The sequence below is a fragment of the Leopardus geoffroyi genome, chromosome A1 (genome assembly GCF_018350155.1).
Source record: "Leopardus geoffroyi isolate Oge1 chromosome A1, O.geoffroyi_Oge1_pat1.0, whole genome shotgun sequence".
Classification (NCBI taxonomy): Eukaryota; Metazoa; Chordata; class Mammalia; order Carnivora; family Felidae; genus Leopardus; species Leopardus geoffroyi.
Window position 1 is genome coordinate 86,986,084 of NC_059326.1, and position 18,326 is coordinate 87,004,409.

General features: G+C 36.8%; 1 protein-coding gene across 1 annotated transcript; it reads right to left on the bottom strand.

Annotated features, from left to right (window-relative positions):
- Window positions 1–263: 263 nt before the first annotated feature.
- On the bottom strand, window positions 264–1,217 carry LOC123598851 (olfactory receptor 2G2-like). Its single transcript, XM_045479658.1, has one exon. The coding sequence runs from the start codon at window positions 1,215–1,217 to the stop codon at window positions 264–266; it is 954 nt and encodes a 317-aa protein (XP_045335614.1).
- Window positions 1,218–18,326: the final 17,109 nt, after the last annotated feature.

The following is an 18,326-nucleotide window of genomic DNA, read 5'->3' on the forward strand; positions in this document are numbered from 1 at the left end:
TATTTTTCTTAATGTATTTTGGAGAAAAGACATAGAAGAATAGATTGACTAAAGTATTTATGTTGCTACTGAGTAATGGCAAAGTAGGGACTAGACATACATATTCCATAGTATATTATAGAATGTTGTATAAATAATTAACCAAAAGAAAATGGGAGAAAATGACCCAAGTAGGCTTTTATTAAAATTTTTATGTGTTTTTTTTTTTTACCACAGAAAAGAGATGTTCATCACAGTAATGCTTTAAAAAAACATTTTTATAATCATATGAAATTTAGTCCCAGAATCTTCCCTAGAACTTTCTTTAGTGCCCACTTAACCTCTTTATTTCGCAAAGTATAGACAACAGGGTTGAGCATGGGTGTCACCACGGTGTAAAACAGGGAAACAAACTTTCCTTGCTCCTTGGATCTGCTATTGGCTGGCTGAAGATACATGAATATTATGGTTCCATAGAAGATTATGACAACGATCATGTGGGAGGAGCAGGTCCCAAAAGCTTTCTTTCTTCCAGACGCTGACTTAATCCTCAAAACTGCTTGGGCAATGTAGCCATAGGAAATCAGGATGAAGAAGATAGGAACTATAAGGAAGATAATGCTAGCTACAAAAAGTTCAGCCTCATTAAAAGTGGTGTCCACACAAGCCAACTTGATAAGCACAGGGACCTCACAGAAGAAATGATCCACTTGATAATGCCCACATAAGGGTAGCTGAAGGGTGAGAGTGGACTGTACTAGAGTAGTGACCACCCCACTGAGCCATGACAAAGATGCCAGGGCCATGCAGAGACGTGGATGCATTAAGACAGTATAGTGGAGGGGACGGCAGATGGCAATGTAGCGATCATAGGACATCACAGCTAGGAGGACACACTCTGTAGATCCCAGAGCAAGAGAGACATACAACTGAACCACACAGCCACCATAGGTGATGTTTTTCATAGGATCCCACAAGTTTACCAGGAGCTGAGGAATAACACTGCTGGTAAAGCAGAGATCCAAAAAGGAGAGTTGAGAAAGGAAAAAATACATCGGTGTATGAAGCTTGGATTCCAGATGAGATACCAGAATGATGGTGGTATTTCCAAAAATGGTTAGTAAATACAAGATCAAAATGATCACAAATAGAACCTTCTGTAACTGAGGGTAATCAGAAAACCCCAACAGGATAAAACCTGTTATGTTGCTCTCATTGGTACTCCTCATCATCCCCATGTGCAAAGTACGTTCCCAGCTGAGAAAAACGACATATTACATAAGGTCAAATGAAACAATGTCACCTCCCCCAAAAGTATTCTATGTTCTTAGAACTTATACCTTTACATATAGTGACCATCTATTTGCTTATTGTGTGCATTCTAACTAAATGCAATGCATATCCTTTTAATATCTTACCTGTCCTCTGATGCTCTCCAAAATAGAGAAGAGCAGACATATTTAAAAATATCATCAAGCTATGATAATTAGAACATATGGTATTGGCATAAAAATAGATATATAAATCAGTGGAGCAAAAAAATGGACCCAGAGATAAACCTACTTATATATAACCAATAGATCTTCAATAAAGGTGCCAAGAATACATCATGAGGAAAATATAGTTTTTTCAATAAATGGTGCTGGGAAAGCTAAATAAAGACATGCAAAATATTGAAATTGGTCCTCTAGCTTACACTATATGCATAGAATATAGAATAGAATATAAGAATAGGTGAACTAGAAGATAAAGTTATGGAAAAAGAGGAAGTTGAGAAAAAGAGAGATAAAAAAATTCAGGAGTATGAGGGGAAAATTAGAGAACTAAGTGATACAATAAAAAGAAATAATATACGCATAATTGGTATCCCAGAGAAGGGAGAGACAGGGAAAGGTGCTGAAGGTGTACTTGAAGAAATAATAGCTGAGAACTTCCCTAAACTGGGGAAGGAAAAATGCATTGAAATCCAAGAGGCACAGAGAACTCCCTTCAGACGTAACTTGAATCGATCTTCTGCACGACATATCATAGTGAAACTGGCAAAATACAAGGATAAAGAGCAAATTCTGAAAGCAGCAAGGGGTAAACGTGCCCTCACATATAAAGGGAGACCTATAAGACTCGTGACGGATCTCTCTTTTGAAACTTGGCAGGCCAGAAAGAATTGGCACGAGATTTTCAGTGTGCTAGACAGAAAAATATGCAGCCGAGAATCCTTTATCCAACAAGTCTGTCATTTAGAATAGAAGGAGAGATAAAGGTCTTCCCAAACAAACAAAAACTGAAGGAATTTGTCACCACTAAACCAGCCCTACAAGAGATCCTAAGGGGGACCCTGTGAGACAAAGTACCAGAGACAACACTACAAGCATAAAACATACAGACATCACAATGACTCTAAACCCATATCTTTCTATAATAACACTGAATGTAAATGGATTAAATGCGCCAACCAAAAGACATAGGGTATCAGAATGGATAAAAAAACAAGACCCATCTATTTGCTGTCTACAAGAGACTCATTTTAGACCTGAGGACACCTTCAGATTGAGAGTGAGGGGATGGAGAACTATTTATCATGCTACTGGAAGCCAAAAGAAAGCTGGAGTAGCCATACTTATATCAGACAAACTAGACTTTAAATTAAAGGCTGTAACAAGAGATGAAGAAGGGCATTATAGAATAATCACAGGGTCTATTCATCAGGAAGAGCTAACAATTATAAATGTCTATGCGCCGAATACAGGAGCCCCCAAATATATAAAACACTACTCATAAACATAAGCAACCTTATTGATAAGAATGTGGTAATTGCAGGGGACTTTAACACCCCACTTACAGAAATGGATAGATCATCTAGACACACGGTCAATAAAGAAACAAGGGCCCTGAATGAGACATTGGATCAGATGGACTTGACAGATATATTTAGAACGCTGCATCCCAAAGCAACAGAATATACTTTCTTCTCGAGTGCACATGGAACATTCTCCAAGATAGATCACATACTGGGTCACAAAACAGCCCTTCATAAGTTTACCAGAATTGAAATTATACCATGCATACTTTCAGACCACAATGCTATGAAGCTTGAAATCCACCACAGGAAAAAATCTGGAAAACCTCCAAAAGCATGGAGGTTAAAGAACACCCTACTAACGAATGAGTGGGTCAACCAGGCCATTAGAGAAGAAATTAAAAAATATATGGAAACAAACGAAAATGAAAATACAACAATCCAAACGCTTTGGGACGCAGCGAAGGCAGTCCTGAGAGGAAAATACATTGCAATCCAGGCCTATCTCAAGAAACAAGAAAAATCCCAAATACAAAATCTAACAGCACACCTAAAGGAAATAGAAGCAGAACAGCAAAGCCAGCCTAAACCCAGCAGAAGAAGAGAAATAAGAAAGATCAGAGCAGAAATAAACAATATAGAATCTAAATAAACTGTAGAGCAGATCAATGAAACCAAGAGTTGGTTTTTTGAAAAAATAAACAAAATTGACAAACCTCTAGCCAGGCTTCTCAAAAAGAAGAGGGAGATGACCCAAATAGATAAAATCATGAATGAAAATGGAATTATTACAACCAATCCCTCAGAAATACAAACAATTATCAGGGAATACTATGAAAAATTACATGCCAACAAATTGGACAACCTAGAAAAAATGGACAAATTCCTAAACACCCTCACGCTTCCAAAACTCAATCAGGAGGAAATAGAAAGCTTGCACAGACCCATAACCATCGAAGAAATTGAATCGGTTATCAAAAATCTCCCAACAAATAAGAGTCCAGGACCAGATGGCTTCCCAGGGGAATTCTACCAGACGATTAAAGCAGAGATAATACCTATTCTTCTCAAGTTATTCCAAGAAATAGAAAGGGAAGGAAACCTTCCAGACTCATTCTATGAAGCCAGTATTACTTTGATTCCTAAACCAGACAGAGACCCAGTAAAAAAAGAGAACTACAGGGGTGCCTGGGTGGCGCAGTCGGTTAAGCGTCCGACTTCAGCCAGGTCACGATCTCACGGTCCGTGAGTTCGAGCCCCGTGTCAGGCTATGGGCTGATGGCTCAGAGCCTGGAGCCTGTTTCCGATTCTGTGTCTCCCTCTCTCTCTGCCCCTCCCCCGTTCATGCTTTGTCTCTCTCTGTCCCAAAAATAAATAAACGTTGAAAAAAAAAAAAAAATTTAAAAAAAAAAAAAAAAAAAAAGAGAACTACAGGCCAATATCCCTGATGAAGATGGATGCAAAAATTCTCCATAAGATACTAGCAAATCGAATTCAACAGCATATACAAAGAATTATTCACCATGATCAAGTGGGATTCATTCCTGGGCTGCAGGGCTGGTTCAACACTTGCAAATCAATCAACGTGATACATCACATTAATAAAAGAAAAGATAAGAACCATATGATCCTGTCAATCGATGCAGAAAAGGCCTTTAACAAAATTCAGCACGCTTTCTTAATAAAAACCCTTGAGAAAGTTGGGATAGAAGAAACATACTTAAACATCAAAAAAAGCCGTTTATGAAAAGCCCACAGCTAACATCCTCCTCAATGGGGAAAAACTGAGAGCTTTTTCCCTGAGATCAGGAACACGACAGGGATGCCCACTCTCACCGCTGTTGTTTAACATAGTGTTGGAAGTTCTAGCATCAGCCATCAGACAACAAAAGGAATTCAAAGGCATCAAAATTGGCAAGGATGAAGTCAAGCTTTCGCTTTTTGCAGGTGACATGATATTATACATGGAAAATCCGATAGACTTCACCAAAAGTCTGCTAGAACTGATACATGAATTCAGCAGAGTTGCAGGATACAAAATCAATGTACAGAAATCAGTCGCATTCTTATACACTAACAATGAAGCAACAGAAGACAAATAAAGAAACTGATCCCATTCACAATTGCACGAAGAAGCATAAAATAGAATAAATCTAACCAAAGATGTAAAAGATCTGTATGCTGAAAACTATAGAAAGCTTATGAAGGTAATTGAAGAAGATATAAAGAAATGGAAAGACATTCCCTGCTCATGGATTGGAAGAATAAATATTGTCAAAATGTCAATACTACCCAAAGCTATCTACACATTCAATGCAATCCCAATCAAAATTGTACCAGCATTCTTTTTGAAACTAGAACAAGCAATTCTAAAATTCATATGGAACCACAAAAGGCCCCGAATAGCCAAAGTAATTTTGAAGAAGAAGACCAAAGCAGGAGGCATCACAATCCCAGACTTTAGCCTCCACTACAAAGCTGTAATCCTCAAGACAGCATGGTATTGGCACAAAAACAGACACATAGTCCAATGGAATAGAATAGAAACCCCAGAACTAGACCCACAAACGTATGACCAACTCATCTTTGACAAAGCAGGAAAGAACATCCAATGGAAAAAAGACAGCCTCTTTAACAAATGGGGCTGGGAGAACTGGACAGCAACTTGCAGAAGGTTGAAACTAGACCACTTTCTCACACCATTCACAAAAATAAACTCAAAATGGAGGAAGGACCTGAATGTGAGACAGGAAACCATCAAAACCTTAGAGGAGAAAGCAGGAAAAGTCCTCTCTGACCTCAGCTGTAGCAATCTCTTACTCGACACATCCCCAAAGGCAAGGGAATTAAAAGTAAAAGTGAATTACTGGGACCTTATGAAGATAAAAAGCTTCTGCACAGCAAAGGAAACAACCAACAAAACTAAAAGGCAACCAATGGAATGGGAAAAGATATTTGCAAATGACATATTGGACAAAGTATCCAAAATCTATAAAGAGCTCACCAACTCCACACCTGAAAAACAAATAACCCAGTGAAGAAATGGGCAGAAAACATGAATAGATACTTCTCTAAAGAAGACATCCGGATGGCCAACAGGCACATGAAAAGATGCTCAACGCCGCTTCTTATCAGGGAAATACAAATCAAAACCACACTCAGATATCACCTCACGCCAGTCAGAGTGGCCAAAATGAACAAATCAGGAAACGATAGATGCTGGAGAGGATGTGGAGAAACGGGAACCCTCTTGCACTGTTGGTGGGAATGCAAACTGGTGCCTCCACTCTGGAAAATAGTGTGGAGGTTCCTCAGAAAATTAAAAATAGACCTACCCTATAACCCAGCAGTAGCACTGCTAGGAATTTACCCAAGGGATACAGGAGTACTGATGCAGAGGGGCACTTGTACCCCAATGTTTATAGCAGCACTCTCAACAATAGCCAAATTATGGAAAGAGCCTAAATGTCCATCAACTGATGAATGGATAAAGAAATTGTGGTTTATATACACAATGGAGTACTACATGGCAATGAGAAAGAATGAAATATGGCCCTTTGTAGCAACGTGGATGGAACTGGAGAATGTGATGCTAAGTGAAATAAGCCATACAGAGAAAGAGAGATACTATATGTTTTCACTCTTACGCGGATCCAGAGAAACTTAACAGAAACCCATGGGGGAGGGGAAGGAAAAAAAAAAGAGGTTAAGAGTGGGAGAGAGCCAAAGCATAAGAGACTCTTAAAAACAGAACAAACTGAAAGTTGATGGGGGTGGGAGGGAGGGGAGTGTGGGTGATGGGTATTGAGGAGGGCACCTTTTGGGATGAGCACTGGGTGTTGTATGGAAACCAATTTGACAATAAATTTCATATACCAAAAAAAAAATTTGTATGGACCCAGAAAAGACCCTGAGTGGCCAAGAAATCTTGAAAAAGAAAACCAAAGCAGGAGGCATCACAATACCAGACTACAAGCTATACTACAAAGCTGTAATCATCAAGACAGTATGGTACAGTACAAGTAGAGACACTCAGATCAATGTAACAGAATAGAGAACTCAGAAATGGACCCATAAACGTATGGCCAACTAATCTTTGACTAAGCTGGAAAGAATATCCAATGGAATAAAGTCAGTTTCTTCAGCAAGTTGTGCTGGGAAACCTGGACAGTGAAATGAAGAAGAATGAACCTGAACCACCTTCCTACACCATACACAAAAATGAACTCAAAATGGATGAAAGACCTCAATGTAAGACAGGAAGCCATCAAAATGCTTGAGGAGAAAGCAGGCAAAAACCTCTTGCATCTTGCCCACAACAGCTTCTTAACATGTCTCTGGAGGCAAGGGAAACAAAAGCAAAAATGTGCTACTGGGACCTCATCAAAATAAAAAGCTTCTGCACAGCGAAGGAAACAATCAGCAAAGCTAAAAGGCAACCGACAGAATGCGAGAAGATATTTGCCAATGACATATCAGATGAAGGGTTAGTATCCAAAATCTGTAAAGAACTTCTCAAACACAACACCCATAAAACAAATAATCCAATGAAGAAACGGGCAAAAGACATGAATAGACACTTCTCCAAAGAAGACATAGATGGCCAACCGACACATGAAAAAATGCTCCACATCCCTCATCATCAGGGAAATACAAATCAAAACCACAATGAGATATCACCTTACACCTGACAGAATGGCTAACATTAACAACTCAGACAACAACAGATGTTGGCAAGGATGCAGAGAAAGAGGATCTCTTTTGCATTGATGGTGAGAATGCAAGCTGGTGCAGCCACTCTGGAAAACAGTATGGAGGTTTCTCAAAAAACTAAAAATAGAACTACCCTAACCCAGCAATTGCACTACTAGGCATTTATCCACGGGATACAGGTGTGCTGCTTTGAAGGGACACATGCACACCCACGTTTATAGCAGTACTAGCAACAATAGCCAAAGTACGGGAAGAGCCCAAATGCCTCTCGATGGATGAATGGATAAAGAAAACCTGGTATATATATCCAATGGAGAATTACTTGGCAATCGGTAAGAATGAAATCTTGTCATTTGCAACCACATGGATGGAACTGGAGGGTATTATGCTAAGCGAAATTAGTCAGAGAAAGACAAAAATCATATGACTTCACTCATATGAGGACTTTAAGAGACAAAGCAGATGAACATAAAGGAAGGGAAACAAAAATAATATAAAACAGGGAGGGGGACAAAACAGAAAAGACTCATAAATATGGAGAACAAACTGAGGGTCGCTGGAGGGATTGTGGGATGGGCTAAATGGGTAACTGGCACTAAGGAATCTATTCCTGAAATCATTGTTTCACTATATGCTAACTAATTTGGATGTAAATTTTAAAAAAAATTAAAAAAAAAACACACAAAAAAAGAATTGAAATTAGAATCTCAAAGAAATATCTTTATTTTGGTATTCATTGCAGCATTATTTACAATAGCCATCTATGGATAAATGGAGAAGATGTTGTTTATTACTCATCCTTAATTGATGGAATATCATTTGATATTAATGCAATGTTATTCAGCCTTCAAAAATAAATAAATTCTGTAATGCACAACAATACAGATGGACCTGGAGAGCATTATGCTAAGTGAAATAAGCCAGACGTAAAAGGACAAATGCTCCTCTTACATGAAGAATGTAAAATAGTCAAACTTACAGAAACACAAATAAACTGGTGGTAGCCAGGGGGTGGGAGGAAAGGAAACATGCAGTTGTTCAATGATTATAAGCTTACAGCCATACAAGAAGAATAAATTCTAGAAAATTACACGCCAACATATCACATGAATTTAACAATATTGTATTACGTACTTTGTTATGAGAGTTATGTACCTTGATTGTGGTAATGGTTCATGAATATATCCAGACTCTGAATCACTAAATGAATTGTATAGATTAAATATGTGTAGATTTTTGTGTATCAGTTACACCTCAATAAAACTAACTGTGGGGAGGGGCGCCTGGGTGGCTCAGTCGGTTGAGCGTCCTACTTCGGCTCAGGTCATGATCTCACAGCCCGTGAGTTGGAGCCCGCGTCAGGCTCTGTGCAGACAGCTCCAAGCCTGCAGCCTGTTTCAGATTCTGTGCCTCCCTCTCTCTGCCCCAATCCACTTGCATTCTGTCTCTGTCTCTCTCCAAAATAAATAAACGTCAAAAAAAATTAAATAAAATAAAAACATAAGTGTGGGAAGTAAGCAACAATTATTTGCTGTAGGAAATAAATTAGACCATCATTTCCATGCAACCAAATTTGTCCCTTTATATTAATGTCTTTCTAGTTACAGACAAAGGCAAAACATAGTTAATTTCAATAGGAGATTAAAAAAAAACAGTTTTTTTAAATTTATCAAAAGGGAATAAAACCATTTTTCATCATCCAAAAATAGTGGAACTTAGTTGTAAGTTTATATCTCCAAATATATGACACATATGATCCTCACTGCAATTTTTTTTTAAAAAATGGCATTACTTTAAAAATCAACTCCTGAGAGCTTGTGTGACCCAAAGGCACATATATGTTTAGTAAGCAATACTGAAATATATGTCTTGTTCCAGTTAATTCTATATGCTATCTTTCTTCTTCCTTCTCTCAGTGTTTATTTGCTTTTTAATTTTTTTTTTTTTTTTTTTTTTTTTTTTGCCTGCTCTTTCATTTCAGAGACCAAGGATCCTCCAGGCTCCAAAATCAAATTTTCAGGAAGTGAAAGGCTATCCATATGATTTTAGGTTTATTTTTTTCCTGGAATCATGTGTATTTTAGTCATCAGCTCAAAATGTGAATGCAATGTGGTTTCTGTTTTGAAAACAAGTAATTAAGGGAATGTTTTATTTCCAGTGATGGCATTGTATCTATTTTATAAAATAATACTACTTAGCAAACTAGTAATTATGACTTCATCATAGAAAGGTCACTCGGGGGCACCTGGGTGGCTCAGTCACATGAGTGTCTGAGTCTCGGTTTCAGCTCAGGTCATGATCCTAGGGATCAATTCCCACATTGGGCTCTACACTGAGTATGGATCCTGCTTGAGATTCTCTCTCTCTCTGTCTCACTCTGTCTCTCTCTTTCCTTCTGCCGCTCTCCCCCACTTGCACTCTCCGTCTCTCAAAAAGAAAAAAGTTCATTCCTTCCTTTATACCACAGCTGCCAAAGAAACATCTCGCAGTAACATTGTACTTTAATACTACACACTCCAAAACTTTTGCTCTTAATTATATGGGAAACTTGCTGGTGGATTAATTGTTTGGCACTTTACTAGGTAGTATACAACATCTTTTCTATTCGTTCACTTGACTAAGTTGTACATGTGTCTGTTCACAACAGCTTGTGAGATTCATGAGGCCAGGATTCATATATAATATCATTTTGTATCACCCAGTCCTTGGAGTGTTCAGCACAGATTAGCCTCTCAAAAATTATTCAGCAATTCACCCAAATTATATTCAACATTTTATTCATTTTATTCCTATTTCATTTTCCTTAAGGAAACTAACACATCTCTAGTCAACTAGTTAACTAACACATATCTAGTCAATTAGTAAATATTAGATATCATTACCAAATGAATGAATGAGCAGGGCCTACCAATATTCTTCCAAATTGGAGCTGCCTCAAACACATGCTACTCTTCCATCTATTTAAACATTGCTGTATTAGAATGGCCAAAATTAATGCAGAAAACAACAGATGTTGGCGAGGATGCTGAAAGGGGACCCTTTTACGCTGTTGGTGGGAATGCAAACTGGTGCAGCCACTCTGGAAAAGAGTATGGAGATTGCTCAAAAAGAATAAAACTATCCTATGACCTAGCAATTGCACTACTAGGTATTTACCCAAAGAATACAAAAATACCAATTTGAAGGGATATATCCACCCCTATGTTTATAGCAGCACAATCAACAATAGCCAAATTATGGAAAGACCCAAATTTCCATCATTGACTCATGAATGGGTAAAGAAGATATGGTGTGTGTGTATATATATATATATATATATATATATATATATACATATACATATGTATATATATATATACATATACATATGTATATATATATGTACATATACATGTACATATACATATACATATATATATACACCATATCTTCTTTACATATGTACATGTATATATATACATATATATACATATATGTATATACATATATATATATACACACCATATATGATATATATATAATGGAGTAATACTCAACCAATAAAAAGAATGAAATATTGCCATTTTCAATGACAAAGATGGAGCTAGGGAGTATTATGCTAAGTTAAATAAGTCAGTTAGTGAAAGATACCATCTGATTTCACTCTTGTGTGGAATTTAAGAAACAAAACAGATGAACATAAGAGGGGAGAAAGAGAGGGAGGCAAACTATAAAAGAGACTTTTTACTATAAAGAACAAATTGAGGGTTAGTGGAGGGGAGTTGGATGGGGGATGGGCTAAATGGGTGATGAGTATTAAAGAGAGCACTTGTGATGAGCACTGGATGTTGTATGTAAGTGATGAATCACTAAATTCTACTCCTGAAACTAACATTACACTATATGTTAACTAACTGAAATTTAAATTAAAACTTAAAACAAAATAAGAATAGAATAGAATAGAATAGAACAGAATAGACATGGCTGTATTAAAAGCACAAATTTGATAGGTGTACTTGTAATATAAGTAGGAGTTTGGCCACACACAGTCCTCTTGGTTTTGATGAACTCCACCTCAATCTTGTAAGTACAAAATGGAAACATTCTGCAGTATCCTCATTATTTTGTCTTTTTGTTTCATTCTTTCCCAGTAGGAAGTTTCATATATTTTATATAACAGACATAAAGAAAATATGTCTATTACAAAAGCTATCTTTTCAAATTCTTTTTTTCTAAAACATTTCTAAAATGCTATCTTTTCAAATTCATTTTTTCCTGAGTAAATATTATGCAGAATTAACTACTTTCAGTTCTTTTTTTTTTTTTTTTTTTTTTGTCACTTCAGGTCAGTGCCCTGAAAAATGTCCCCAGCCCCTTCACTGGTGAGTCCTCAAATCTTCACCTTCTAATATGCACCGTGAACAATTATTACTTCAGTTCACCTTCCCTTTCATTCTGAACTTTTACCAATTTCACTGTAAACATCTACAAATGGACTCACAGAGAACAGGAGCAGTGTCCATTCACCTTCCAAAGTGCATTGCAAGTTTCACAGAAGTTAACTAATTCCACTTATAGATAACACTGACCTTGGACCCTTTTAATCACAGCAATTTTTCTGAACAAGTTAAGTATGCTCATTACTCCTTAAGAACATCATACATTACTAAGCATTGAAAGTTTTTAAGTTCTACAAAAACATTGTTTTTAATTTCTTTTTGAGAGAGAGAGAGAGAGAGCATAAGTGAAGAAGGGGGAGAGGGAGAGTGAAGGAGAGAATATTAATCAAGCTCCATGCTCAGCACAGAGCCCAATGGGGGGCTGGATCTCATTATTGTAAAATCATGGCCTGAAAAGAAATCAAGAGTCAGGAACTTAAACCAACTGAGCCACCCAGGCACCCCTCTATAAAACATTATTAAGATGGATATATTGACAGTGAATGCAGTATTTCCACAACTTCTCTCTTAAAATCTAATAGTGTCAACACATCGAACAGGGAGTAGAGAAAGGATATTCTAAATAGGAATAGTTCCACAACTATGGAATATGTATAAACCTATATCACACATTCCACATATATGTGCCTGGTATGTTGAAACTTAACAAAATCACATGAACAGAAAGAGTGAAACCCTCTTCTCTAAATGCCATCCTATATATTACCCATTTAGAGAAACAAGGTATAAAATGTAGTAGACCATGGAAAATAAAATATGCCACTGAAGATGTGCTCCCATATGGAAGATGGCTCCACAGCTGGTAAGAATAACTAGATTTATACATGAGTAACAGGCTGAATGCCAAGTTGCACTGGGCATGGTTTTGGAGCTGAGATGCCTTTTATTAGGAGGATAAGTGACATAAAATACTATATCTAAGTGAATTTTCCAGCTATCTACTGAACTTGCCCACTAAGTGACTGAAGTATTGAACACAAATTTTAAATGACCAAAAGTTACTCTTCCAGCTCATGTTCTAAAAGTTCAACTAAAATAGCACTGAGGGGGAAAAAAGAACAAAAGGAAAAGACAAACAGTTCCTAGTACATTTGGGAAAAAACAAACATCAATCACTATGTACATCCAAAGATAATAAGTATTTAAGAAATATAAAACATGGACTTAGGTTTTGCACATCTCAAAAAGTCTATAATACAAAATCAAGACCAAAGACAAAGACGAAACGGAAAAGGTGAAGTCTCCAAGAAACAAAATTTAGGTGAAGAGCATACACTTGAAGCATTTATCCAAGAAGCAGAATAAATATTTGGGAAAGGAACAGTAGTTTTTCACACTCAAGAAATTTAAGAAAACCAGGAGTTGTTCAAACAAATGATTCAAAACAATAGATTTTAAAGGTAAACTGGCTGCAGAAAACAATTAAAGACATATATAGTTGTTACATCCTAATTAGTATTTAGGAGGGGAAGAAAGAGCTGAATAAAAAAGATATGCCTGAGTAACTTGCACAGGCATATTACAATGGAAAGGAGAAATAAGGTGTTAGTATGAAAGATGACATATCAGCGTCAAAAAGATCATATATCTTAAAATTTTCAAAGTTAGTAAATTTTGACATGAAACACTCATGGTTTTAGCACTATGAAAACTAATATCCAAGCTAAAGTAATAATATAATAAAAAAGTAACATGTAATCATATGTTAATCCACCATGAAGATATGTCACTATTAAATTCTCAGGCACCAAGTAACATAAAATAAGCACATAAAAAAAAAAAAACAGTATACCGGTCATATAATAAATTTTATGTAATTGACCAATTATTAAGCTTTAAAAAAATTAATGTTTATTTATTTTTGAGGGAGAAAAGGGCAGAGTGTGAGCAGGGGAGGGGCAGAGATAGAGGGAGACACAGAATCCAAAGCAGGTTCCAGGCTCTGAGCTGTTAGCCCAGAGCCCAACGCGGGGCTCAAACTCATGGGCTGCGAGATCATGACCTGAGCTAAAGTCGGACACTTAACCTACTGAGCCACCCAGGCACCCCTAGCTTTAATAAAAAAAACTAAATTATGTATAGAATATAAATTTTTGTTGTTATATTCTCTCACTGCTATAAAACTTAAATAAACAATAGAAATTTAGGTGTAAAATTATGCCAAAATTTCAATTGGGAATTATTAAATGAATTATTTTTAAAAATTGAATATTAAAATATAAACATGCTTTTTAGTGCTCTTTTTGAACAAGGTAAATTGAGATACAAATTAAAGTCAATAAGTTTTAAAAATGTTAAAAAATAAAACAGTAGAAACAAAAATAATAATTTTACATAACATAATAAAACTAATCACAGATATTAATAAAACAGCCCCTAAAAAGTATTTAAAAACTATCATATTAAAGATAACAGAACAAAGTTAACCAATAAGATAATTTTAATAACTATTTTAGTAACAGCTTAATAATTTAATAATTTCATATAAAATAGCAAATTAAGAGGCTATATTGTAAACAATTTGTATTTTTATTATAAAACTGTAAAATATCTGCATTACAAAATACTATCATTATTTCCTTTATTAAAGCAGAAAATATCTGTAAACAAAGACCCATTTCCTTATATATACAGTGATATGATGGAAACAATAAGATAGTCTAATTGGAACTGAATAAATCATCCTAATAGTTGCTCCTTTCACCAATATCTAAGGAATGTCTTTCAAAGTCCAACCAAACATCGCTTCCAGTGCTCCCAGGTGCTGACCATGCCCCCTTGCACTTCTGCTTCTTCTTTCTGTGCACACTAGTCTTCCTGGCCACTCAACACACACTACAGCTTGGGCCCTAAACTACCACATGAAGCTGAATTTCAGATTTGGCCATTAATAAGACCTTCTAACATGAGCACTTTTGGTCTCTTTGTCCATAACCTACCTGTGGTGACATGGGGCATCCCATGGGATAGGGTTCACTATACCTTTGGATATACTGCTTTCTGGTCACCCCTCACCCTTAAAGACCACTGATTTTTTGTGCCACCTTCAGAAAATGAAATGATTCTAATCAATATTATTTTGGGTATACCTCCAGCCTATCTACCTTAAATTATAGTAAACTTCTGGATGTTTTCATATTGCATGGTGTCCAGCCAGATTAACACATAAGCACTGATTAAATCCCCTGCCCCTGCTTGTGCTAGACATTCCCACAGCTGCTCACACCCACTCCTTGAGCTCATTCCTCCCTTGAGAACCTGTTCAGACCCTGCCTGTTCACCAGACTCCAGCTCTAGTCTCACTTTCCAAGTTTGTTATTCTTGATTGACCTTCTCATAAATACTACATGGACAGGGGCAACTGGGTGGCTCAGTCGCTTAAGCATCCAATTCTTGAATTTGACTGAGGTCACGATCTCACAGTTCATGAGATTGAGTCCCAAGTGGGATTCTGCACTGACACAGTGGAGCCTACTTGGGATTCTCTCTCGTGGTCTCTCTCTCCCTCCCTCCCTCTCTCTTTCCCTCTGTCCACCCTTCCCCCACTTGTTCTCTCTCTCTCAAAATAAATAAATAAACTTAAAAAAATACTACATGTATCAACAAATCTTGTGAACTTCCATACCATGCCTCTTTCTCTATGGGAAATTATTTCCACTTTGAGAATAGTCTGGCATCCATTATTCCACTGTATGACTGTAGGGCATGAGTTGAAAGTGCTATCGTAGTGCAGAGCCCATGTATTATTAATCTCCTATAAATACTTTCCAGTATACAAATGTTATGAGCCATTTAACCTGCTACTCTATTCGGACAGACTCTTTTTTTCATTTCTAAGATCCAACAACAAACACAAAATAAAAGCTTATTTTTTAAATATAGTAATAACAACTTCCATCCAAATAATTCTAAGCCAAAGGACATAAATATTGTCAGCTGACTAGATGTGGCTTTTAATAACAAGAAAAAGTTCACTCGAAACTGATTTTTAAAATTGAATTCAAATTCTCTTTCAAAAACTGAGAAGATTATGACATGTGCCATGAAAGGAGGAAGCATACAGATTTTCTATAGAATCAAACATAGGCCCAGAACAGGTCAGGACACTGAGGTCTCAATTAGATAAAGGAGCAAAGAGGGTGGTAAGTGTGTCATATATTAATCTCCTCTCAGACCTCAATTTCTCTTAATTTATTTATAATCATAATTAAGATCAATTGGTGGAGCAAATAATGTGTATCCTGACTTAATTCCTTTTTGATTCAATGAGATGTCTCTACTCTCTGCCAAGATGTTTCACAAGTGTGTATCACATGCAAAAATATGTGGGTGGGATAATTTTTTTTCATTTTAAAGAATATAGAAAGCTCAGAAATGAAAAATTTAAACCCAGTCTTTGCTGCCTTTAAGCAGAGGGGATATTGGGCATCAAAAAGACAGAGAGAGACAGAGAGAGAGAGACAGAAACACAGACAGCGACAGAGACCAAGACAATTTTATGAGATGTTTTCGGCTTGGTTTTGAAGTAGTCAAAGACAACATGAAAAGACTAGTCTGAAATCCATAGACTTCACAATTCTGAGTTATTTAATTTCACAGTTTGCTCTACATGCAGTAAAACATACAACTTGCCTATAAATGTAAATGTACCTACTTCAGGCCAAGAACATGCATTCTGGCCACAGGAGTTACTTTCTTGTTCACAGTATCTTCAGCTGCCTGTTTCTTTAAAGGAAATAAATAGGTGTTCCCAGATTAAGGTCCCAGAGCCACAGGAGTTGTTCAAGAAAGGACAAGCTAGGAACCAAATGTGAGATTCTGAGAAAAGGAGGCATCCAAGTCGTTGTGGAGGCCACCCAAACCAGATGTGAGTATGCCCAAAAAGATGATGTCTAATCTCTTTCCTCTACCTAGAAAAGTATGTAATGATGTTGAAAACACCTTTCAAAGTCTGGTGCACAGGTTAAGTTTGACCCTCAGTTACAATTAACTAGTATCACAATGACTAGAAAGATTTTCCTCTGGGGACTGAATCTCTCTGCAACAGCTCAAAAAATTGGTGCTCCTGGGGTGCCTGGGTGGCTCAGTCGGTTGAGCGTCCGACTTCAGCTCAGGTCACGATCTCACAGTTTGTGAGTTTGAGCCCCGCATCGGGCTCTGTGCTGACAGCTCAGAGCCTGGAGCCTGCTTCGGATTCTGTTCTCCCTCTCTCTCTGTCCCTCCCCTGCTCATGCTCTGTCTCTCTCTGTCTCAAAAATAAATAAAAACATTGTTAAAAATTAAAAAAAAATGGTGCTCCTGGTCCATGCAGTACAACATAGAAATGCTCATTCCAAATAAGAGGAAAAAATAAAATGGTCTACACTAGGTGTTGGGGCATGCTTGGCAAAGTGTCAGAAGAAAGTGAGCTATCCTCAGTGACTACATTTCTAAGAAATAACTTGGAAGTGAGAAACACCAATGACTTACCTTTGTGATGAGGAAATAGCTTAAGGTAGGAAAGAAAAATAAATGGCCCTGTTGATGTGGCCTAATCACATCCCCAGAGGGTAAGAGAATTAGGATCTTCCCCCTATGGAAAATATGTAACCCATTAAAATGTCCATAACAAAGGATCCTGGGATATGGTCACGCACAAGTGCCCTGAGGTCATAACTTCCCCCATATCATTTAAGGGTTCACTAAGTAAGACATCAAGAGCTCACCTTGACACTTCCTAAAACATTTGCCAATTTAAATATCCTGATTATCCCATTGTGACACAATATGTGACAGAGAAATAATATATTTCAGTAATTACAGAGAATTCAGAGAAACTATAGTAATTTAGAGAAATAACCTCAAAAGGAAATCCCTTGAGTAACTGGCTGACAATATCAATGTGGTTATGGACTGAGTTCCAATGGGACACCAAATGCCAGGCATTATTGTGCTGTGCTATTCTCACTATATAGTAAACTGCCCCTTTACATTTTTTAGCAGAAAAAATAAAATTTCCATTCTTATTTATCTTTTCTACTCTTATAATTGTCCTATAGAAGTAAAAATGAATGTTGCCTTATTGTTATTCAAAATAAGAGAGTCCTCATTTTTCCTTGGTTATCCAAGTCTCTGATCATGCTTATCAACAATTTCCAATTCTGCTTAAAAAATCTATTTTCATTTCCCATATATTTTTCTAGATAATTAAGCCCTGGTTTACTTGGAGTTCACAGATGTTTGTGCCTTCCTCAGCACAAAAGAGCACATTCGATTTACAACCATATCTTGCTATATTCTTCTATATATTCTCTGACACTTCTAATAACTTTAAAGAAAATGTTCTCTCTGTCCTCTAAAATGGATTGTAGCACCAGAAGACTATTTGGCTTCTGTTATAAACTGTCAGCCACTTTAAA

What these genes read in the sequence shown, in the direction of transcription:
- LOC123598851 (XM_045479658.1), bottom strand. Translation starts at nt 1,217, where the DNA reads ATGGGGATGATGAGGAGTACCAATGAGAGCAACATAACAGGTTTTATC.